We start from the raw sequence: 25,724 nt of genomic DNA, 5'->3' as shown, positions 1-25,724 counted from the left end.
GAGGAACATTCCCTCAATGTCGGCTGATACGGCAAAAAGATGTTGTCTGAACCGTAGGAGTATATAGATTAGGTTTTGTAGTAAGTCAGGTCCGGTGAGTAATGACTTATTAGGAGATGCGCCATGGAATTTTGCTGCCCCGTTTAGTACCCTATGAACCTTGCCCGGCTTGTTCGTGTTAACGACCAGATGGTGTGGTAGGTACCACGCTCCTTCCGAGTGGCCTTCCACCTTATGAGCATCCTTACTACGTAGCCCTTGTCTAAGTCCTCTTTGATGGTATTCGAATACTTTTCCCTTAAAATCTGGTCTTTCGTAAGCCGCTTTTCCAAAGATTTCAATTGAACCAGCGCCGAGAACTAATTGTTGGGCAGTTCGATGTTATCTTCAGCCCATAGCCTTCCAACATTGTACCTTTTTCCATTATGCACTGTAGTGTTTTCAAGAATATCATGCGCACGTGCATCCGCGGCGGATCGAGGGTCTATTTGCTTAAGTGCGCCGTACGACTCCATGTCGTACCAAGATTTTAATTGACTAGCGAGTTCAAAATCCTGCTCCATATTTGCTTCAAAACAAGTCGAGACTAAACCTGAAGAGGACGGTAGAGGGCTGCATAGAACCCAACCTATGGGTAAGCGAACAGCGAAGGGTGAGCACTTCTCGTCGGCAGCGAAGTACTCTAACGGGCGGATGGCATGATTCACATCATGTCCAAGTATCATCTCGATGTTTCCATACTAATATGTAACTGGGTCTAGAACTGCCAGGTGCGGGCATGTTTCCTGAAGTGCTTTAATGTTGATGACATCGACGCCTACATTCAAATCTTCCATTACGTAAGGAATTACTTTATATGGTTCAAATGCTTGGTTGTCGCGTGGTGTTACAATTAGGTCAACTAATTTAGTGTCTACAACCTCCTCGGTATTTATACCCTTGACTGTTAGTTTCAATGCTGTTTCGTGCGAACCAAGTCTATTTGCAAGATCATTGGACACCCAAGAGTTACTGCAAGCGGTATCGCACAAAACTAAAGCCGTGGTATCTTTACCAGAAGAGCTCGTCAACTGTATTTCAGTCACCTGAAGGAGGCCTTTCACATTACTCACAGATGACAAAGTAGTGGTCTTACTCAATGACTGGACACTAGAAAGTTTACTTTGATTTGCGCCAGCATTAGAATTACTATTGTTGCTTGAAGGGGATTTTGACGGATAAACCCTCTCAGCTCTATGAAGGAGTGTATTATGGGAGCTGTTGCAACCGTCCTTCCTGCATTTCCTAGGATTTGTGCATTGCCTGAACATATGCTTTTCTCTCAAATATGAGAAACAGTTTTGCTTCCGCAACTACCTTTGCTCGCTGAGTGGGAGACTTTTCTTTAAATACCCTACACTCCCAGATGCGGTGGTTACCTTTACACACAATGCAGCGAGGGGTTGGAAGTGTTGCCGATGTTTAGGCTGGTCTCTGACCGCCCTTATATTGCGTATTAGCAGCAAAAGTTCTTGAGGCAAGTTTGTTCTTTACTACTGAGTTGGTGTTATCCTCAGTTCTTATCTTTGATGAAGTTTGTTTCATTCAGTCGTTTGCCTCGGACTTCTCCTTCAACCAATCGTTGAAGTCAATGAGTGTTGGCTTAACCCAATGTTTCTTCACTGTGAAGAGTGACCAATACTTTTTTAGATTGGGCGGCAAGTTTTGCTGGGCGGCAACTTTTGCACAGCCGTGTTAAGAAGTGAGGCGCTCCTAAGGTCCGAGTCATATGAAAGTGATTTAAAGACACCAACAAGAATTAAAATTGTTGCAGAATAATTTATGATGTTATCACTATTGTGCATCTTTAGTGGAGGAAAAGAGCTGAATTTGTCTAAGTGTGCACTGACTACTACCTGTGATTGGCCAAACTTACGTTTGAGTGTCTTAAGTGCGTCCTTATACATTACACCACAGTATGCGAACTCAGCGATGGCGGTTTTAGCTTTTCCAGTTACAAGAATTTTGAAGTATGTTAACTTGACATCATCAGTCAAGGACTGTGCGTCTATGCCGCTTTTAAATTGTCCGAACCATTCGTGCCACTGCAGGGGATCACCATTGTACTGTGACAACTTCCACTTGTGCAATGGATCGTTCTTCTTACAAGTAATTGCGTCCGCCAACTGCTTTATCAAATCCGCAGAGTCCAAAGAAGGAGCCGAAGGTGTGGGATGCGACGGACCAGCCCAACACAACGGGTTCGGAACGGTAGCTCCATACGTTGGCGGAAAGATCGGAGTGACAAAGGTGGGGGCGGTACCTGTGGAAGAACTAAATGGATTTGCTTGCATGAAGTCTGATGTTACGTAATTATGAGCGCCTGCTGCTGCTGCTTGTACATGAGAGGAGCGGAGAGATGTAGTGATATGAGGGTTGGTTAACGGGGCCGGTTGTATGGTGTATAAGTTTGCAGATGTACGCACAAGTGGTACTGCATTAGATGGGACTGCTGCCGGAAAAAGCCAGACATTTGGATCCGGAGGAGCAGGAGGTGCGTGGGTTATAGGGACAAAATTTTGGGGCTGAAAGCTCTTTTGTGGGGGTGGTGGATGAATTAATTGAGGTACAAAAACGTTTGCGGAGGAATTGAATGTTGCAGGCGGAGAATGGGGTAACAGATTGACATTATTCGCAACGGGTTTAGTGGCGTGTAGTGGGAGTGCTTGTGGCGGCGAAAGAGGAAAGCGGAATGCTGGTGGGATTAACGGGAAATGCGGTTGTGCGGGTTTTAGAACGGGGGATGGAGGAGCTGGTACATTTATGTGTGCTTGTTGCGGATTAAATGCTAGCGCAGCATTAACGAGTGTATTTAAAGGTGGTGAACGCGGAGGGCTGCCAAAGTCTGTTGGTGGTGATGGAGGCATATATTGAGGCTGTCGCTGCTCTTGCATGATGTTGTTTGCAACATGTGCAGCATTGGTTACATTGGTTCTACTACTTGGTTCTTGCGGCTCATGGACAGGGTGGTTGATGTTGGCCTCAACTTGACCATATGTATTGAGATTGAAGTGTGAGTTTGGAAGTTGAGTTGAAGAAGGTCGTTGGACAATTGCTTGGTTGGATTGGGCGATGGAACCAGAGAAGTGCAAACTCGGTTCGTTTGCAACATCTGCCATGTTCCCGGCCGGTGACGAATTAACCCAATCTTGGACAAATTTCTTGCTCTTGACTGAACTTCTTTCTGTAAAGAGCCCACTCATTTTGCCTGTGCCAGACCCGTCTGCTGATGATTTTGTCATCAACTCAATTTCCTCAAGGGCTGCAGCGGCTACTTCCTTGCGATGATCCTCCTCAAGCTGCTCAATTTCCAATTCCCGCAATTTCGTTTGTTTTTCAATTTCAAGACGCTGTCTAGCAATGCAAAGCTTTGCCTCATGTTTCTCCCTTTTGAGTTTTGATAGTTCTAAGTCTCGTTGACGCTGACTTGATCTCTTTGAGGAAGTCATATGTGAACCTGATCTTGAATGGTGAGAGGTATACAGCTCTGCTATCTCTTTGTCATGGACCGAATTGATATACCCTCGAGCAGCAGCACTGAACTCATCAGTTTTCCTTGTTACAGTCTCTAACAATTTTTCAAGGTTCTTACAGGCAGCTTCTGGATCTTCAGTCTTTGAAGTATGTTAACTTGACATCATCAGTCAAGGACTGTGCGTCTATGGCGCTTTTAAATTGTCCGAACCATTCGTGCCACTGCAGGGGATCACCATTGTACTGTGACAACTTCCACTTGGGCAATTGATCGTTCTTCTTACAAGTAATTGCGTCCGCCAACTGCTTTATCAAATCCGCAGAGTCCAAAGAAGGAGCCGAAGGTGTGGGATGCGGCGGACCAGGCCAACACAACGGGTTCGGAACGGTAGCTCCATACGTTGGCGGAAAGATCGGAGTGACAAAGGTGGGGGCGGTACCTGTGGAAGAACTAAATGGATTTGCTTGCATGAAGTCTGATGTTACGTAATTATGAGCGCCTGCTGCTGCTTGTACATGAGAGGAGCGGAGAGATGTAGTGATATGAGGGTTGGTTAACGGGGCCGGTTGTATTGTGTATAAGTTTGCAGATGTACGCACAAGTGGTACTGCATTAGATGGGACTGCTGCCAGAAAAGGCCAGACATTTGGATCCGGAGGAGCAGGAGGTGCGTGGGTTATAGGTACAAAATTTTGGGGCTGAAAGCTCTTTTGTGGGGGTGGTGGATGAATTAGTTGAGGTACAAAAACGTTTGCGGAGGAAATGAATGTTGCAGGCGGAGAATGGGGTAACAGATTGACATTATTCGCAACGGGTTTAGTGGCGTGTAGTGGGAGTGCTTGTGGCGGCGAAAGAGGAAAGCGGAATGCTGGTGGGATTAACGGGAAATGCGGTTGTGCGGGTTTTAGCACGGGGGATGGAGGAGCTGGTACATTTATGTGTGCTTGTTGCGGATTAAGTGCTAGCGCAGCATTAACGAGTGTATTGAAAGGTGGTGAACGCGGAGGGCTGCCAAAGTCTGTTGGTGGTGATGGAGGCATATATTGAGGCTGTCGCTGCTCTTGCATGATGTTGTTTGCAACATGTGCAGCATTGGTTACATTGGTTCTACTACTTGGTTCTTGCGGCTCATGGACAGGGTGGTTGATGTTGGCCTCAACTTGACCATATGTATTGAGATTGAAGTGTGAGTTTGGAAGTTGAGTTGAAGAAGGTCGTTGGACAATTGCTTGGTTGGATTGGGCGATGGAACCAGAGAAGTGCAAACTCGGTTCGTTTGCAACATCTGCCATGTTCCCGGCCGGGGACGAATTAACCCAATCTTGAACAAGTTTCTTGCTCTTGACTGAACTTCTTTCTGTAAAGAGCCCACTCATTTTGCCTGTGCCAGACCCGTCTGCTGATGATTTTGTCATCAACTCAATTTCCTCAAGGGCTGCAGCGGCTATTTCCTTGCGATGATCCTCCTCAAGCTGCGCAATTTCCAATTCCCGCAATTTCGTTTGTTTTTCAATTTCAAGACGCTGTCTAGCAATGCGAAGCTTTGCCTCATGTTGTTTCTCCCTTTTGAGTTTTGATAGTTCTAAGTCTCGTTGACGCTGACTTGATCTCTTTGACGAAGTCATATGTGAACCTGATCTTGAATGGTGAGAGGTATACAGCTCTGCTATCTCTTTGTCATGGACCGAATTGATATACCCTCGAGCAGCAGCACTGAACTCATCAGTTTTCCTTGTTACAGTCTCTAACCATTTTTCAAGGTTCTTACAGGCAGCTTCTGGATCTTCAGTCTTTTGTGCCAGATCAAAGAGCTCTTCATTCTTATCAATTACTCTAGTAAAAGCATCCTTGCACTTCACAATCAGACGTTCGATCTTAACTTTCATGTCTTGCTTATCCACAGCATTGTTAATTTCACCATAGATATCACTAAGTTCAGCCTCTAATTTTGCCCTCGCACTATAAAGTTTGTTGAATTTGTCCTGCAATGTTGTCATGATCTTATCAAAACAGGAACCAAAATTTTAGTTTGGTACTATCACAAAGTACACATACACATACAACAGCACAACACAAATAGGTTGAACCGAACCCTAGTGTGACGGTTTGCCTAGCGAACCGCCAATGAGCAAATTGTTCGTCGAGTACAATAGTACCCAGCGAAAGAAAGAAAGAAAGAAAGAAATGTGAGCTCTGAAGGCGCAACACGGGACAGAACGGGAGACGGGACGGACGGGAAGAGACGCCGAACGAGTAACGCACGACGCAAAGGGAAACCGGACAGACGAACGGGAGCGTCGGACGAACAGCGCGCGACGAGGCGAGAAAATGGCACGGGCGGGGCGGAAACGTTGGGCGGACGGCGCGCGACGGGGCGGAAAACCGGGATAGCACCAGAAGGAGACGGTAAGCCACAAGCAAGGAGGCGGGAAGATCAATGCTAGCAGACCACAGCAACAAACTTAACCAAACAAACTAGCCGTAAACTAGAAAAGCTACTGCCAGGTAAACTAGCACAAAACATTACGGGACTTTATCTACGGCATCAAAACAACAAAACATTCGAATAATTTACGGCAACGAAGTAGTATACCCAAAGTCGAAAAAGTCAGGAAATTTACTAGCCGTAACTCCTGAACAAACTTAAGTCACACCATAGCAAACCACCCTACACAGACAACAAAAGTGCAAACTACCAAAATTAATAAAGCTACAACCAATTGCTAGCAAACAATTGTGGTGAAAGTCACAAAACAAACCAGCCGTAACTCCACAATGAACTTAAGTCACACCCTAGCAAGCAAGAAGACTAAAAAACCAACCAGCATACTGGCAGGAAAAATTTTTTACAGAAAAAACTCAACATGCTACATCATACAACAGATAAACGGGGGATAGAAAGAAACACGGCGACAGAGAAACAAAAAAGACGGAAACGGAAAGTGAAACCAGATAACCTGCGGAAAACGGTCGGTAGTGAATAACTCAAAAAATGGGACAGCGAAACGTTTTGTAAAGCGCTATTAGAGAGAACCAACCACTAACTAACCCGTAACTCGTGAGTAAACTAAGTCACACCGCCAGTCAGCGGGTAGACTCCCACAACAACACAAGACTACAGGACATTCAGGTTTTCAAAGGCTTGAGTGAGTTCCGCCTCCTCGAACGCATGACGGGTGCGAACTGTTTTACGACGGCGCTTAGAGAGCTAATTCGGTCGGGAGGTTTTTATCATGGACCGGAGGTTGCTCTTATGCGCTAACACTATAGTGAGTGTTTTCAGCTCAAGCGCAGGCCTTTGATGTAATGCTCTGTACTCTTTAAGTAAACTAGGATCTTTCTATTTACGTCTAGACACGATGACTTTCACTAAATTGATGGTAACTAGAGTACTACGCTTGAGCTGATTGTAAATATCAGGAGTTCCCTCTATGGGGTAATACACTATAGCTTCTATGCGCTCCTGATACTCTTCAAGCACTTCAATAAGCTGCGAAGGTGTTAAAGGCTTATTGTTGTTACTGCGATGACGGGACAATGAATTTTTCACCACATCATGCCATATAACTAGCCTCTTTTTATCACGGAAGAAATGACTCAATTAGAACTGAGCAGTTCTTCGTTCTTTCACCGCGTTAGGCTTCAAACTCGGACCCGGTAATGCGTAAATTCCTTTTTTAAATTGGTCTTGTAACGCTTGAGGCAAAGTTTTTATGGCGTGATGCAGTGAGCTAGCAGCTAATATAAGAACCATATAATGTCTTTACAACATAACTGATGTGAGGTTTGCTCAGACTCCGATCCTTGATGTTAAATGCACAATTTTCACGACTTTTCAAGAATAAGCGCTCATTGTGAAAAAAATCAGTTACCTGATTTTTTTGTGAAGTTTGAAAAACTTGACCAAACTTTCTTTTTTTACAGCCTTTTAATCTATCTAACTACTATGAGTATGCTAGAATGATCGGATAGACTTTTTTTCCAATTATTAAAACTTGGTCAATTTTTTCAAACTTTTTTTTGCTTCGCGCAACCTAAGACGTTTATAGCCTTCTTAATCCAAATTCAGTGAGCTATAACGCAATAATCCAATTATCGCATTTTTTTTGCCAAAGATTTTCAAAATTGATGTCTTTAAACTTCAAAAAAGTTTAAGAGATAGGTTATCCGTAACCGGTGAATTCGAAAAATTGTTATATAGGATGGGAAATGGGTTCTGGGAGGCTAGATTTGCCGGTTAGGACACAAGTTTAATATCAATATACAACATGAAATTCAAAGTCAGTTGAGGATGTGTCTTACAGTTTTTTTTTGGTGCATCAGTATCATTGTTCAGTTGGGAGTCCGAAACGTCGGAAGTTCCGCCGAACCCACTTGACACATCTGGTGAAATTGCCCTGCTTCTCATCGGCGGCAGCTAATTTTTTCCCAAAGGAACATCATCGTCATTGTTCGAAACGTTTCTATGTTTTTCATCTGCTTGATAAGTCACAGTAACGTGAGATTTTAGAGTTTTTAGTTTCCTCTGCTAGTAAAGAATACTTGTATTGATGAAACGATTTGGAATCAGGTCAGTCTGTTTTGCAATGAAGCAACTTGAATGATCACTATTTATAACTAGCTCCGTTTAAACTTAACTCGAGTGCAACTATACGATTGGCCAGGATGTAACTCGAGACGCACTTCTCACTACGGAAATAATAATGTATAACGCAGCTGACAAGTTCAGGTTATTTATAATTGAATGAGCGTCTGCCCCCCCCCACGTTGGGCGTCAAACACTCTGGATAACGAGAAAGTAGGCCAACAAGTGGCAAGGGGTCTATTTAATACCACAACAAATTAGGTTTCAAATAACGAGATATTCCACCTATGGGCGCGGCTCCAGCTATAAAGCTGACAAAACAGTCTTTCGTGGTATTTTCAATTCTGTTCTATTCAATAGCAACTGTTCCACATATCATCAAGGCAAAAAAGCACATCTAAATGGCACGGCAAATCTAGCTATAATTGCTAGCAGGTATTTTGTCTGGGCCGATTTTCGGCTCAGATTGGTCACCGATACGTTTTCGAAACATAAAAATATTAAGCCTAAAAAGAGCGCAATCGATGTAGTATATTAGTAGGCTCAACGAAAATTATGTTAAACGAACTTTTTCCGACCTTTCTACGTAAATTAGAAGAGATTTTGTGTGCATTTAAATAGTTAAGAAATATGACGTAATAGATTGTTCATTTCCCGCTTTGTTTTCTCGCTGCTCTTTTATTTAGTCAGTAACACCCCACACCCTTGCAAGTTCTCAGAAACCAGCGCAACCTCATATGAATGACCATTTTTTGCAGAGCCATTTTGCCTCATCCTAAAAAAGGTTTTTACTGGCTTGGCTGGCTTTTGGGGATTTAGGAGCCCACTGGAGGTATCAAGAGCTTTAAAATGGAATTTCCTGCATCGTTTTAAAAACCTTTGAAACCCAAACTTTGAAAACCATTTTTTGTCTAACCAAACAGAAAGTCCAAGTTCTTCGCAATATTTAGCAAACCCTGGCCTGTTCTAAATATTTTTCGTGGCACTTTACACTGGAAAATGTTGACAGAGCATATGTTTCAGTAACTTTTGAAACAATTAATTAAAATTTTTTAAATTTGGGACAGCATATTCCATATAAATTAAAAATGAAAACATGCCCTTCGACATGCAGTTTTTTTGATTTTAAACGGCTCTTGTATATCATCATCAAACAAAAGCTTAGCGAGTACAGATGATAAGTAACATGTTATTTTTCGATGAAACGATCAAACACAGGCTGTTAAAATGGTCTGATTAACGAACTCATAATTTAGAACTCTACTCTGAATGACACAGAGTGAAATTTTAGGAGGGAAATAGTATTATTGAGTGTATCTAAAGTTGTGTTACATAGTGTTTTTTTTAAATCTTTTTATAAGTTCAGTTTTTTCTATCAGATGAATGAAAACGTGATGCTGTTCTAATTTATTCTAGACATAGAAGCAGATGAGAGCAGTCTGCTGTTTCTCTGTCAAGAGTGGGCAATCAGCCGATATCCCAGGAGCAACTTTGATCTGTCCAATGTGTCACTCAGCGATGAAACAGCTAACGATTCCAGTTCTTCTTCCGAAACAACGTGAGACACCTTTTGACAAGGGATATCAATACTATAAATATTGGGTTCAGAGATATTTTTGCAAAAATTTTTTGAGCAAGTTCAATGTTAAACACTCATCAGAACTGCAACAAATCTTCATGCACTTCATACCCAGTGATTCTGGAATTTTTATCGTGTAAGATCTGATAAGATGCTGATCAAAAATTTTTATCGTGTAAGATCTTATTTGGTCTTACACGATAAAAGTTCTCCCTACGTGAACTTCATTTGTAATCTTATAAGATTTGTAATCCTATAAGATATGGTAAGAATTTTATCAAATCTTACTCGATAAAAGTGCACGATAAAAGTGCGCAGAATCTTTATCGTGTAAGATCTGGTAAGGCATGTTTTAACAATTTCAAAATAACCGTATAACGTAGTCAAGTTCCTTTGAAAGTAAAAAATCTCAAAAGACAATATCAAATACTTTTCTCTTTGTTGCTGTGACACTTAAGAGGCTTTTTGGCTACTGCTTGAAAGCAGCTCTGAATTGTCTTCAACATGAAGGACAGGCCATATTTCACCAGTTTATATCGTATAAGATCTGATAAAATTTTTTCCAAAAAGACGAGTCATAGCTTTCCGAATGTTTTTCTTACAAGATTTTAGAAAATTCTTATAAGATCATGCGCGATAAACATTCTTTGTCAGGTGGAATTTTTATCTTGTAAGATCTGACAAAAGTGAACTCTTTTTCGTGTAAGATCTTTTCAGACCTGATAAAAATTTTTTTTTATCGTGTAAGACCTGATAAATTGTCTTACAAAGTCTTAGTCAGGCGACGCATATTCTTATAAGAACTTATAAGACAGTTTTGTAAGGAATTTGTAAGATCTTACACGATATAAATTCTCAAATTTTTTGGGATCTAACATCTAAGCAGCTTTTTAATGTTTCAATTCTTCGCGGTAGTGCCTTTACTTTGTATAACCTGTTTAATTTTAAACTTCGTAGACTGTTCAAACATTTTTTACTGATTCAGTAGAAATGCTGTGCTCCATATGGTAGCTCTTTCTAACTGCGGAATTTCTTTCCGAAACTAAAAATATTAACGAACAATTTTTTTCCGCAATGTCTTTACGGAATCGGTATGTCTTAAGATATTTTGTCTCACAAAGTTGAAATTACAAATATTCTTTGAGAACTATCGCGCTATGTTTTAGAAAGCAGCCTAGTCATGGTCAAGCTGAATTAGCCTCTTAGTCTTCGATTGTTGGCAGCTGCAATTTTGTTTTTTTTTAAATTTTCTCTATGGAATTATTTTGTCTTAAGATTATTTTGTCTCACAAAGTTGGAAATACGGATATTTTTTAGAAATAACGCGCTATGTTTTAAAAAGCATCCTAGTCATGGTCAAGCTTAATCAGCCTGTTATTCCTCTACTGTGGGCAATTGCAATTTTATTTTTTTTCTAAATTTCTTGTTCTGCTCTTTGTTGCTTGTAATTTGCTCAATAACGCTGAAAAATTTTTTAAAAAATATTTGTCAACGAAACACTTGTGCAAAACATGGAATGTCTCTAGCTCTGAACTGTATATCATTCAAGTTGTTTTAATTCTCAAATTACTTCCAAAAGTACTTCGATTTACTGACACACGTTCTCCGGAGAATTTTTTCGCAAGTAATCCATTTGAAAAGACCCGTCCAGGTTAAAATAGAATATGGCCCAGAATTAGTTTTTTCAATCTACAAAAAGACTCCCACAAAAGAAAAAGTTTATGATCCAGTCTTGGTCCTTTTCTTGTTTATGAAAAGACCGGACTTTACAAAAAGGCCATGATGCTATTCCCATGATTTACTCTGTGGATTATGCTATCGATGTCTTGCTTAAATTTATTCCTATCCATTTATGTTTTAAATCAAAAGCTCTTTCACAGCTAAGAATATTGCGATACCAAAAATTTAAATGCGCTGGTCTAGGACAGCATCAAAAAGCCTCGACGTGTTCTGATTAAGAAAATTAATACATTAATACTGTGTTTTAGATTATTACTAGATTTAATCTGATAATTGAACATAATTATTTCATGAATTTTGATTGCTGATTGAAGCAAATTGTGTTCTCATCGAGACACGGTTCAATTTTTGGGCAAACTTGTGAACAATAAGAGGAAACTAAAGTTTAACATAGTAACGTAGGCAATAAAAACCTCTCAGGTTTCTCACATAATTTTCAAATGCAGTAAAGCAGTTGAACGTGAAAACATATATTCAACGCTTTCACTGCAAAATTTTGTGAAAAAAATTGTCGTTAATTTTCCTGCCCGTCAAAGCTAGTTACGGCTACACTTGATTTTTTTGCTATTAGCGTTTCAAAACATAGATTCGTTACAATTTTAGCGTTTCTAAACCTCAATCTTGGGTTAACATTTTTGCTTCCAGGCTTAGATTTTACATTTGATGTTTTTTAGCGCAGATCTTACAAGAACTCAGCGGCTGAAACTTGTTTAACTTCCAGTGCTGAATTCTGCATATAATTAATTGCTGGATTCAATAGCCACTTTTTGAAACTCAACATCCTAATTGAGTTTCAGAAAAAAAGTGGACAAGTCAAAACATCATAGAGAATTTTGGAGTTTTAATTTTGGTTGAACTGAATTGTCCGGCTGGTCGTGTGTGTGATGTGTGAATCAAACCTTCAAGCATATTGCTGGCAAGCGTTTTCTCCTTTCGTACCGGAATAGTTGAAAAAAAAAATTTTTTCCGTGCACTTCAATTTTATAATGAACAGATTTTGTGCCGGCGTTTGAATCCAAAACGCGATTATGTGTCAAGTCTATCCAATCGTTTCGGTCCATAGTTTTTCAACGGTTTTCTAAGGTTTTCGCAAAGAGAACTGTTTCTTTGTCATTTCAACAAATTGGTAGACTGTTGTGCTTAAAAAACGGATAACAATTTTTGATCAGCAAGAACACGACAATTCGAAGTGCCAGGTTCTTTTGCTGAGATTTTCGAGCCCAAACTTTTATAGGTTTTCTTCAGTTTTTTTTCTAAAAGGTGAGTTTTTTAGGCCGAAGAATTCAAAATTTCGACGACCTGAAATTGTGCCGAACTCATTTTGCGTAGGGTTTCTAATCATAAAAATGTGCTTCAGTGTTTATATTTTTAGCTGATCTTCGTTTGAGGTTTCTTTTGCTCAGATTACATAAACTTTGATAATATTTATGCGTTTCTGAGCGTTGATATTGCATAAAAAAGTGTGAAGTTTTCGCATTGATCTGAAATTTGTTTTCAATTCGACATAGTGTATTATTGGAAGTTGCGCCCTCTATATCAAAATTCTGTGGAAAAAAATTGTCGTGAATTTTCCTGCCCGTCAAAGCTAGTTACCGACAAAGCTAGTTACCGACAAATACCGACAAATACCGACGTTTCGTACGCCATTTTTGTCGGTATTTCTTAGCTCCAGCCTTTTCACAAATTGAACGATCCAAAGTCTGGATCATAAACTTTTTCATAAGTCTTTTCATAAATGGAACGAGCCAAAATCTGTATCATATCGCATTTTGGTCTGTACGGGTCTTTTCATAAGAGTTCTTGAACGAGCACATGAACGCACCAAAATTTTGAACGAGGCAAAGTCTGGATCATAGGCATTTTTGGTCTGCCTGGGTATTTTCATAGGCAAAAATAGTCTGGATGGGTATTTTCATACGCAAAAATAGTCTGGATGGGTATTTTCATAGATCATTTTGAACGAGGACCTCAACTAGGGTAGTAAAAATCCGAGAGGAGGAGTCGGGCCAGGGCTGTCAGTGTCTCCATGGAGATAATTGGGACAAAATTCAATACAAGCTTTCTCGGCTGCCCAAAACGATGGCTGACTTCGATCAAAAATCATTGTATTTTCAATGGATTCGGAGCATTCACAACCACGTTTAATTGGTGGTAGTAAATTCGTTGGGAAATAAATTTTTCATGTATATTTTTGATCTCTCCTTGAAGCACGATGACACCTGTCAACAAAAACTCCTTAACTCTCGATTCACAAACACAAAACTCGGCGCAGAATTCAATTAACACGAAATTAGCACTTCAAAGTTCTGCAAAATTCTTTGAAGCCGCATTTTTTTCTCCATTGACACCCAAATAAGATATGGCATCACAACAATTGACTATGGAATCCGGCAATTGCTTAAAAATGCAACCATGGACATTAAGCAGCTATTAAGCGTGGAGTTTTCGTAAAATCAACATATTCTTGATCAATGCTATTGTGTTTAATTAGCAGCGGTTAATTAATTCAAGGTCAACGAACGTTAAATTAGACGCTTTTTTTCTGTACTGTCAACGTTACCAGCTATGCTTTTACTAAGACCAACCTTGAATTAAACGCAAAATTTCTCAAGATCTTCGCTAAAATTTAACCTTTAAATTTATATGAAATCTACGCTTATAAATGCCACAGTTTTGTGATATATATACGCTTAAAAACGGTGAAATTTTTCTTTTCAACGCGTTAAGCGTAGATCTTACTGATAATCAACGCAGTCACTGCGCTCATCATAAATATTTTTGCTTTTTACTTCTGAAACCTCGGGCCCGCGAAAATGGACGGATAAAACAGGAGAAACTTTCAGCATTTAATGAAGTTATATGATCCGCAATAAAATCGGTCCCCCTAGCGTTCCCATGAAGTGTACTGATTGACTGATATTAAACATGCCTAAATTGCAACGTTTTCAGAAACTTTTCCGAAACCACCTAATCACCGAGGCTGAGGTGTGCGACCTAAGCCAGCTATAATCGGACTGTGGGTCGTGCACAGGGTACTAGACTATCCAGACTTAAATTGACCCTAATCAACAGAGTTGCGCACGGGGGTACTATTCTATAATTGGGGTCACGCACAGGTGTAAGACGCACTTGATTGATGGTTACACCATCACTAAAGGTCTAAAGGGTAATTTGGACACGAGTAACAGCTGGAAACACTGACAGGCATACGTTTTTTATCTATACTTTTATCTATTCATTAACTTGAAACTATTAATGAAAATTGTCAATTTTTCAGCCCAAGAAAGTCATTCGATGCTAAGTTGAAGCACTTCATCACAAAAGTGGACAAGAGGGCCCTCACAATTATGGGCCAGATTGAGATTCCAGCTGCATTCTATGAGCAACCAGAAGCCTACTGTAAACCATGGCACATGGCTGCATCGGGAAACGACCTACTGTAAGTGATTATTATGGCTAAATGTGGTAGATTTCAATGACCATTATTTCAGATACTTCTCACACTTCACTTTTGCGATTAGATCATTTTTCTGGTTTCAAAAAAGTTAGTGCGTGAGCTTGACAGCTCATATTTGGCTGAACTCAACTTGGAGTGCCTCATCGAGAACTTGAAAATCGTCGAATTTTTTTTGATAAACCACGATAAGACCTTAACAAGAGGACTTCTGGCGAAAAACAATCCAAGATCTTGCCAAAATATTCGAAACAGGGACAATATTTTTGAACCGCCTAACAACGCCAACAGAAAGGGATAAGCCAGAAGAGAAAATCTTCCAAAAATCTTGATATATTTTTTCAAGTTCAGGTGTGAAAAAAAAGTCATTTGCTTCTGCGGGGAAAATGTATTTCGTGCAGTTTTTTGCAAAACTTAAGTCGCCTAAAACTGTGAAAGTTTTCATGCTTTTTAAAAAATTATTTTGGACTGTTTTCGACTATTTGGGTGGAAGAAGTTTAGGCTTCCCTTCTGAAAGATCTGTAGTTAGAGAAAGGTAACATTGTATCCATTTTGACAAACAGGCCTCAGAAGAATTTTTAATTGTTCCGACCCACTTTAGTGGGGGAGGAATTATACGCTCAACTGAGTTTTCTAATCAGCCAGTTTTCGCCGATGCATATGTTTATCCTTCAAAGTTTTGAGTTGTATCATTGCAAAATTTGTCGAGCGTAGAATTTGAGGAATTTTCTTAGAAAGATTTTTGAGTTGAGTTTTTTTCCAAGGAGTTTTTTGAATTTTAGTCCAACTTTCGCTGTTTTGTTCACGTTTTTAGTAATTTTCGTTAATTCTGATCAGTTGTTGAAATGTAGAAATGTAAAAAAAATGAAAAAGCAGTTTCATTGGATTTACGTTCAATGATAAACAAGTGATTGAACCAACTGTTTCGATTATAATTTTGGCTAAATGCTTAAAAATTCAGCATTTATTTTTTGTCCAGAAAATTTTTTTGGATCTAACATTTTACCATTCTTTTGTTATTTAATCGATATTTATAAAAATGTTTTTGATACATTAAGAATTTTTTTCGTAGAGAAAAAAAACTAATATTTGGAACAATTGCGTTTTTTAACATCCGCAAAACGATAGCAGTTTCAGTCGGATTGGATTTTGGAACATTGGGAACAGTTGCGTTTTTTACATTGGCAAAAGGATAGCACTTTCAGTCTTATTGGATTTTAGTTTGAGTCTGTCCTTTTTCGAAAACTTTTTGCAGACTTTCATCCCAATTACAAGCAATTCAGTCTCAAATAATATGTTTTCATTGTTTCAATCATTCAGAGGTCCCATGTCTGTTCAATAGAGATCCAATAAACACATATTTAGTTTTCTGAGTGGAACGGAAGATTTTTATGACGCGAAAAATTATTTTTGTAAGTTTTTAAAGAAATTTGTCAGCTTTTGATGTTCTTTTTGTAGCCAAGTGACTTAACATTCGTCTCTTATTCAATGTATTGATTTTTAGTCAAATTTGCCTTTTCTGTATCTTTCGGAACGTATTGCCTAAAACTGTGTGAAATTTTGGTGGAGTTTTGCCGGCATTTGTCGTTATTGTTTAGTTGTTTGTTTTAGTCTCACTAATTACATGTCCAATTAGCTTCCTATGCAGTAAAAGGTTAATCTATTTACTATTTTTAGTTGAACACTTATGGTTGTTATGACTCATGTTTGTAAATTATTTTTTTGAGATTTGTTCTTTTGAGCTATTCCTATAATCTTTTAGCATAATCTCAGCTAAGGAAGAGTAACGGTTTCTTTCAACTGAGTTTGTATGTCGTTTTCATCTCTTTTTAATTAATAATTTTTTTGCTGTTGATATTACCAGTTGACATAACGTTTTTGGAGACTCTAAATTTTTTGAGGTTCTCTTTTGCTGTTCTGTCCGATAATCACATTAATGACAGTGAAAAAAGGCGCAATTGATTGTTTTTTACTATATTGAGTGAATAGATTAAGATTTTATTGGCTGCAACACCGTTTTTTCAAAAATGATTTGACTTTTTGACTTTTGCCTGTATTTATTTTTTTTTGTTGTCTGATGTCGTTCTGGATAAGAACATGTCTCAATGGCTTCCTACGAAGACATAAACAATTTATCATTGTTTTCAGTAGATAGCTAATGGTTTTCAATACTTTGAGTTTGATTGTTTTCAAAAATTAAAGCGTTAAAGCGTGTTACTGAGGTTGGCTCTTTTTGTTTTTGTCTACTTGTTATTTATTCTTAATGAGGACAGGTTCCATATAACTTCTGGTGAAATGAATTTCAACTGATTTGAGTGGTTTTTATCTAATGCTGGTTTGATTTCTCATTATGTGTTTTACAACAAAAACAGATCGACAACGATTTTTCGTGGAAAGTAATGCTTGTTGTTTCTTTTTGGGTTCATTGTTTTTCTTGTCTCTTTTGTCTTCTGATGAGCTATTGCTTAATTTGTATAGTTGTTCTAATTTAAAGCAATTTTTTTATTGTATACACCAATTACTACCGAAAAATATATGAGTTATTGAAAAACTTCTCTCTTCGTCATTTGGAAGACATTAAATCAAAAATGTAGTAGAGCGGGATTGGAACATTAGGTTTGAACGCACATCACCGAGCCTCCTTGTCAAGTAAGGAAACCAAATAGCAGCAAGTTCACCAAATTAAATTTCCTAAGCACTCCGAGCTACCAATTATGACAATTGGAGAAACAGTGAGCAACCGAGTGGACTGGACATGGATATCTTGTAAGATCTTGTAAGATTCTCTCAGAATTCTAAAACAGGGTGCATTTTTGAAAGACTCTTACAATATAAGCATTTGTCTTACAAGATGCTCATAAAGTAAACATTCGTCTTATATGATTTCTACAAAATAAATCGTCGTACAAGAGTTTTTCAAGGCAACCGTTCAACATTTAAAAACACACATCGCATAAAGAAATTCGTAGATGATGCATATGACAAAAAAGCAGCTAATATATTCTCAGAGTGAAAGAAAATATTGCTTTTGAATAATACATTAATACCAGTATTGATTGGAAGGTTCGATTATGGGTTTTTCTGTTTCGTAGGCATCTATATAAAAAGAAGTGATTCTGCATGAAGCAAAATAATTCTGCAGAAAACAAATAAAATGGTTTTCATAAGAGCCTTAAAAATGAGGGATAAAATAATAATTTTACTCTTTTCAGTTTTTGGCATTAAATCAAAAGTGAAAACTGGTATCTTTGTACACGGGCAGTAAATTTTGTTATCTTGAAAAACATTTTTTTATCAAATTGAGAAATAAAAATGTCACTGAAAGATAGGCAACTAATTTTCAAAATTTCAATGCGTTAAATGAAAGAAGTTCCGCACAAAAGAACCAATGAGCTCAACCGGAACGGACTTGCAAGAATCCTACAATCCGTTCATCTTAAAAAACATCCATATTTGTAAGAATGTTGTCAGAACATCTAAGATAATAATGTTCTTTTTTTATAAAAATCGTTCAAGATCTTACAAGATAATCATTCTCTCTCGACCAGGAAACTTATAAAACCCGGGCCGAGTAGCTTCAGTGAGCAAATCGAATTTTCAAATTAAGTTTATCATTTTTTCACGTTAATACGTTACATAATTTAGTTTGTTTGTTGATTTGTTGATCTTTCTTAATTTTTTTTATTGCGTTGACCATATATTTAAAGTTTACGAAAATCAACGCTTACATTTTTATAATTGATCTTGCGTCGATTTTAGCGTTGATTTTTATAAAATTTATAAAAATACAATTCCTAACCTTTAGCGTTGACCCTGCGTTGACCCTGCAACTCCATGTAATGGAGTTGATATTACATTCAATGTTTTTGTTCTAAGGCTGATGGTGCAATTTTAAGCGTCCATTTTATCGTTGATCGTTGATATTTGCAGCTCCAATGCTTTATTGCTCCTCCTAGCATTCTTCGTATATATCCTCTAGGTTGATATAGCATTTGCCTAACCATCTCAATTTTTCCTTCAAAAACGCACTTCATAAACTTTCACGGGGCGCAGCACACGTTAGTTGCACTAATGTAGCTGCACTACAATGTTTTATTTGGCCTGATTTTGTACATAAAATCACCGCAGAGTTTTTAGCTTAAATAAGCGTTAAATTTAATGCTGAACTTGCTTTTGTTCTCTTTATAAACGTTTCCCTCGAATTAACGTTGGTTTTAACAATCTTAGAAGTTATAAGCGGTGATCATAGGTTGCCCTGTCTTTTTAAACCATATTTTTAGGTAAATTGTGGAGTGCTTATAGCTAAAAAATTATGCCTAATTTAGAGTTGATCTTACCTAAGTAATAATCGTTTAAGCATAGCGATGATATCTTTACTTTTTTGTATAGATTACTGGTAGAGTGTGTATTAATGCACGTCAAGTGATTCGACAAAGTCGCGATGATGAAAAAACTGTTGAAGAACTGAGTTTCGGAGTTATCGCAATAAACATGTAGACTGATATCACCAGCGTACATTATCAATTCGAGTAAAAAAACGCTATTCATTTCTGGTCTCTTGAGCAAATCAATCTCAGATTAAAAGCGGGTTTATGTTCATTTGATTTTCCCAAGAACTTAGCTCACTCTGAACGAACTTCTTCAGATGCTTATTTTTCAACAGTTTTTTTTCAAAAATTCTTGTTATTCAGAGCTGCCGCATTGCGCAATGTCTAATTATGAATATTTTAGTAGTGACCACCAGATTTGAAGAAAAATTATGTTACTTTTTCTTGAAAAAAAAAGAAAAATTATGTCAACAGTCATTTGAGCCTTTATGTGAAGAAGATTATAATAAAAACATCGAAGTCCTCTCAAATATATTGAAACGCGAGAAGCTAAAATATTTATGTCGCTAGCAAATACCTCAGATCAAGATTATTCAACCAACGTTGTAGTTTTTTTTCTGATGTACCTCGTTTTGTCTTTGAATTCTCGTATTTTCAATTATTTAACTCAGAACATTCAATACTCTGAAAACATAATAAAGTTACTTGTGCTACAATTGACTTTTCTTGCTTCCTCTACATAATTGCGGACTTGGATAGAACAAGATGTGGTCTGTTCGAAAAGTTGATAGTTATTGAATGTTATCTCTCTTCTTCAGAATATTGTGAGAGTAAATGAACATCGAAACCAGGCAGAAGAACGGAAAGTTAAAAAGATTCTTATTTTTGGCTCCAAAGTTTCCCAGGTCGAGGTGGCCAGACCGAATTGAGCTCTGATCAGACCATGTTCTCGGTGCGCTAGAATTACATGGTCTGGAGAAGGCTTCGAGCGCACTTTTGTCTGGACAATGGTCTGGAACTTGCCTGATCAGAAGTATTTTTGGTCTGGGACGGCCTGAAAAGAGGTCACTTTGGTCTGGGATGGCCTGATCAAAGGCAGTTTCAAGCGCACACTAGTCTGATCAGAGGCCGGTTTGAGTGCTCACTAGTCTGACCATAGACCAAGTCGATCAAACTTTTTTTTTAATTTTTTTCGTTTTTTTTTACTGACATTTGTTGTCTCTGGTAAGAGTCAACAATGAAGCAGCATTCTGATCAGAACTTCATCTGAAAATCTGATGGGTTTGATCAGAACCAAGGGGTCCAGCTGATGGCAACTGCTGGTCCCCTCAATAGAAAATTGTGAAGAAAAGTAGATCAGGACGCTTTTAGGCAAAGATGTCTGAGTTCATTTATTCAGTTAAAAAGTTATTTGCAATTCTTTTAGAATTGGCTTTTCCTTAATTGAACGTAAGATTGATAACATCGTTTTTCATCAAAAGAATAAATTATAGCGATACCCATTGAACTCCAATGACGAATACGATTGTACCAAGTCCACATATGATTCTCATTAAAAGAAACGAATATAGAAATTCACGTCCTGGGTTGGGAAACAGAAATTTTTTTAATGTAATTTATGTTAATTATCTCTAGTTAATCTACACTTTCTCTGTATTATTTTCCACAGATAGGTACTATAAATACGAGTTGAATTTTATATATCATCAATTCAAATTTGAATCGAAAGTTTAACTTTCTGATTTCATTTGAGCCGTGTTACCAATTTTGGCAAAGAATGATCAATGAAAATTGGGCTTGCAGAGTCCTGCAGGGCGTGGATTGTGTTCCATGTGGCAAAATGTCGCGCAGAGAAGAACCTCCTTCTTTGCATGTGCGGGCAAGAAGCACTACTTCAGTCTGACATATAATTCGGAAAACTTGGAAGAGAATATCTATAATGGTCTACCAATGCTTCCCTAGTTTTGTGGCAAAGTAAAAGATTACAGAATTGAGACATTTCAAGATTTGAAATAGCATATCAATGGCTTGGTCCTGGGTGATGACTACCCAATTCCGTATATGAAGACAATTTTCCTTGATCTTTATAGGATTTCATTTATGTGAAAAAAAATCGACCTCTCAGTCTCTTCTTATCAAGTTCATCTTAACGACCAGGCAAAGGACATAAACACAATCGACAAATCTCGAGGGCTATTCAAAACGTGCCTGCTAACTCAACGTTGGAAAAATTCTTCGTCATTTTTCAGGAAAACCATTGAATCGAAGCTGAAAAGAATAAGGGGTGCAGTTCCAAGCTTTTTAACTTCTTCTGCCCAAAAAGATATTTAACAAACCTTTCAGATTTCTTTAATTGAACTTCCGTTTTGTATAGACTAGTTATAGTCCTCTGAAATTTTTTGTTGCGGCAAGTTGGTCTTTTTTCTGGGAACCATGTTTTGGATATCAAATAATTTTCATAAAACTTTTTAATTTTTTTTTTATTATTTTTTAAATTGTGTCCTTTTTTGTTTCTTTTTGAGCGCGGGTTTAAGTGCCAAAAGCTTCTTCGATAGATTAGTTTAAATTTTGAAACAATACATGGTGACATCCAGATTAATCTCCTTCTTCCAAGTCTGACTGTGATATCCCTGTTAACATTCAACTGTACAATTTACCAATTAGCTCTGGTATGGAAAGCCAGCAAAGCTACCTACAAAACCATCTGAGCATAATAAAAATAGGCTGAAATTAAAATCTGAAGAATGCAGCGACACAAGCTAAAAAAACAGTGTGGATACTTCCTTTAAAATTTTATTTTATTGACTTTTAAATGATTCAAAAATGGTACGCGCAACGATGAAGCAGCAGCTTCAGTTGACTCCCGAACTGATATACAGCAGACTCAAAGAGAAACAAGTTTTCGGTTACAAAGATATTTAGGTCCACTATATGGATAAATCAAATCAGATCGAAAAAATGGGGAAAAACTAAAACAATGCAATGCTGGTGTGCTCGAATTTCATAGGGATGTAGGTTCACAATAGATTCCAGTACTAATGGTAAAAAGTTCTTTGAGCAGAAAACGAACGAATACATTAGCATACTAAAATACTTCGTGTGCGTGCCTTAATACTTTCAGTAGACGTCAAGGAAGCATTCACTAGCGCTTTCCAACAAAATTACTTTAATTGTCAACATTTTCCTTTCACAGCCAATAAATGATGGAGAAAACAAAGAAAACATCATAAGTAGCAAACTCTTTTATTAAGTAAACATAAAAATTATTCCAAACACAACCCTCGAGTTAAACATGCGCATGCTGTCAAATAATGAATATCTCGGTTACAACGTCTCTGAAACAAATTTTACTGTTTACAGTTTCAATGAAGATGTCAATTTGTTCCATTTTCAACGCTTTTGAGGATGAAAGGTTTGTTAATCCCTATCGTTTTTGACTATTTTTGCAAAAATTTTTTGTTCTCTTGTTCTGCTGGATTTTATGAGACTAAAAATCTTTTGAAATTTTAATATACCTCAATGTCTTTTATCTGTTTGGAGTTTCTGTAAGCAAAATGTGGAGATAAACAATTCGCCAGGAAAGAGAGGATCCTTAATGAGAAGATCAGTGGAGTGGTCAAAACTTCGTTGAAAATGACATGTTTCTATTCGACAGTTAATTTGCCTATTTATTCGGTTTGTTACTTGCTGTCAAAGTTTGAAGAAATTCTTTGCTGAAGGAAAGATGATACAGAACAATCGATTTGAAAACATCAATTCTTTTTTTAAAAAACATTTGGTTTCTCACAAGGTACAAAAAAAATGAATTTCATTGGCATTTTACCTTGAGCTGAGTTCAGATGACCTTCAAAATAAAGTTTGAATCATTCTGTTTTTCAAAAAAAGATGGCCAGCATGAGCTGGTTTAACAACTTTGCCTAGGAAAGAAAAGTCTGCATTTGAATTATTTTGATTTGTACACAATAAAAACTATATTTTGTCTGCATTTAATGTAAGTTGATTGACTGTAAGGTTTTTTGTTACTTCTAATAAGTTTTACTTCTGAAATGTTACTTCAATTTTTCAATACTTCAAATATGTTTATTGCTTTCAAAATTGCAATTAAATTTAGTTTTATCCGCAAATTGAGCAACGCCATCTTCACATTACAACTTTTCAGAATTAATCGTTGATGAACAACAGAAGAATAAAAATTACTGGCAGCGTTCCTAGTGGAACACCGTAGTAAACAATTATTTACAAGAACTATCTGTTTGCGCTCCCTAACTTAGTGGTTGCATATTAATTGCACCTCCTGATGCAAATGTCAGATTTTTTACAAAATGGTTTACTAGGCACAAACAGAGAAGACCTTGTTCCTCTGCTAATTCAGTGCCCATTTTTAAGCAATTTGTTCGATTTGTAAGAAAGGTTTTTAGAAGAATTTTTGATTGAGAAAGATTGAAGTTTTCTTCAGATTTCTTGAGAAAGATCTCATGTGACATTGGATTAGAAGCTGTTGCACGTTGCAATGGTACAGCAATTGTGTCATAGTTATCTTCCATATTTTCAATAAACGACACAGCAAAAGTTGAAGACCTTACATTGGTAGCGGAATTGCATTCTGGTCAGAAGCTCATGTTTGTCGAGATATTCCACTAACTCATTGAGTAGAAGTCTTTCAAAAACTTTAGCAAAAGAAGTTTTTACTGAAACGGGAGGGTGATTAATTTGAGCAGAAGTATCTCCTTCTTGTAATTCGGTCTGATTTTTGTGTTCATTAGGATTGTTGGGAAAAAACTCCTCTTGAATTCTATCGTTACACATGCCTTGAAGATTTTTTCCAATAGCGCAGTTTCCAGATATCAATGCCCAAGCATTGATGAATCCCAGGCCCGCTGTTTTGTTCCTTTCGAGATTTTCAATAACGTTATCATTTTCCTTCAAAGAAATAGATATGAAGTTGAGTTCTTCAAACTTAACCTTTCATTCAATACTCAATTGAAGAACCTGCCAACTATAGATACCATTTTGCTGGAAATTTTGTTAAAAGAGTGACAGTTGGACTTTCTGTTTTTCGTTTTTGGACCGTTTTCAATTTCAGTTATGTTTTTTTCCACTTTCAGTAATTTGCTTTCCTTTGATCTTTTTTTTTCTTAATGAACTTCCATTTTCCTCTTTGGGGGTTCAAAATTCTTGCAAAATTCTTGATTATTGTTTTGTCGCTTCTTTCAACTTCTCTTTACAAGATTTCGATGCATTTTAAAAGACGCAAACGAATCAGCGCTTTGTGTCAATTTGTATTCATTGAAAATCTATGTTTCTCAGCGACTAATTTTTTAATTTCTTAAAATAGTTCTTATTTTCTTAATAAAATAGTTTTGTTAATGTTCTAATAAACAATGTTTCGCGCGTTAAATGCAATATAAATTCAGGTCGAAGTCAAAAGGAGTTAAGCAAATTTTAGTAAATCATACAATCTATAGTAAATCATCCAATGCTCAACCATTATAATGAAATATTGTTGCTCTCTTCCGAATTGACCTCAATATTCTTTTCTGTTGACTGTTGATCTGAAAATGATCATCATAAACTGAGGTGACTGTCTTAAGAAAGTATAAATAAGTTTTTCAACATGTTTCGCTGACGCTGATTAAAATTGCCATGCGCGAGAAAAAACGTTCTACAGGACCCGGGGGGAGGATTTTCTCTCACATCACTTTTCTTACTCGAGTAAGAAAAGTGATGTGAGAGAAACTGTTATTGAATGAGTTTGAATTAGCGGTTGAGAAGGTGGCAGCCCAGCTTGTTGACTACATGCTCTTCTCGTAAAGTGATTCAACTTCGATTTAACACAAATGGAGTTCCTTGAAATAGCATTAGAGTCGACGAGATGTTAAAAATCTATATGTACATAATATAATGATGCTAACTGAAAAGGACGCTCTATGACTGGCTATCACAGAATAAAACGGACTATGCGAAAAGTGATGGTCAAACATCTTCTTTAGTTTGATACCCCTCAACCTCTATCCAAAAAATTACCGGAAGTTTTTTCAGAATTAAACAACAAATTTTTGATTTGAAGCAAATAATAATCATAATAATAACACAAGATTTAGGGAATAACCAAAGGAACCCAGGTTGAGGTCGAGACCAAAATGGCTTCTGATCAGACCGTCCCAGACAAAAGCGACCTCTGATCAGACCGACCCAGACTGAAGCGTCTTATGGTTAGACTATCGTGCCCTCGAAGCTTCGTGTGCGCTTAAAGTGCACTCGAAAACCTCCTCGGATCAGACTAATGTGCGCTCGAAATTCATACCCTGATCAGACTAGTGTGCGCTCGAATCCGCCTCTGATCATACTGAAGTGCGCTCGAAATTGACTATGATCAGACTAAAGTGCGCTCCAAATCACCACTGATCAGACGAAAGTGCGCTCGAAACTTCCTCGTTTTAGACTAAAATGCGTTCAAAATAGTCTGATCAGAGAATGATTTTGAACATGAACAAATCTCTCAATATCGCTATAAAATATTCATT

The 25,724-nt window shown here is 37.6% G+C and overlaps 1 protein-coding gene across 1 annotated transcript in view; it reads left to right on the top strand.

Annotated features, from left to right (window-relative positions):
* Window positions 1-25,724, top strand: part of LOC142341351 (uncharacterized) — a 114,602-nt gene that overhangs the window by 76,175 nt on the left and 12,703 nt on the right. The window contains exons 3-4 of the mRNA XM_075392309.1: window positions 9,517-9,657; window positions 14,696-14,857. Coding sequence (XP_075248424.1) covers window positions 9,517-9,657; window positions 14,696-14,857 — 303 coding nt within the window. The remainder of the gene's footprint in view (window positions 1-9,516; window positions 9,658-14,695; window positions 14,858-25,724) is intronic.

Source organism: Convolutriloba macropyga, chromosome 1, assembly GCF_964194025.1.
Source record: "Convolutriloba macropyga chromosome 1, txConMacr16.3, whole genome shotgun sequence".
Classification (NCBI taxonomy): Eukaryota; Metazoa; Xenacoelomorpha; order Acoela; family Convolutidae; genus Convolutriloba; species Convolutriloba macropyga.
The sequence above is the reverse complement of the archived record's forward strand: the minus strand, read 5'-3'. Positions and strand labels throughout refer to the sequence as shown.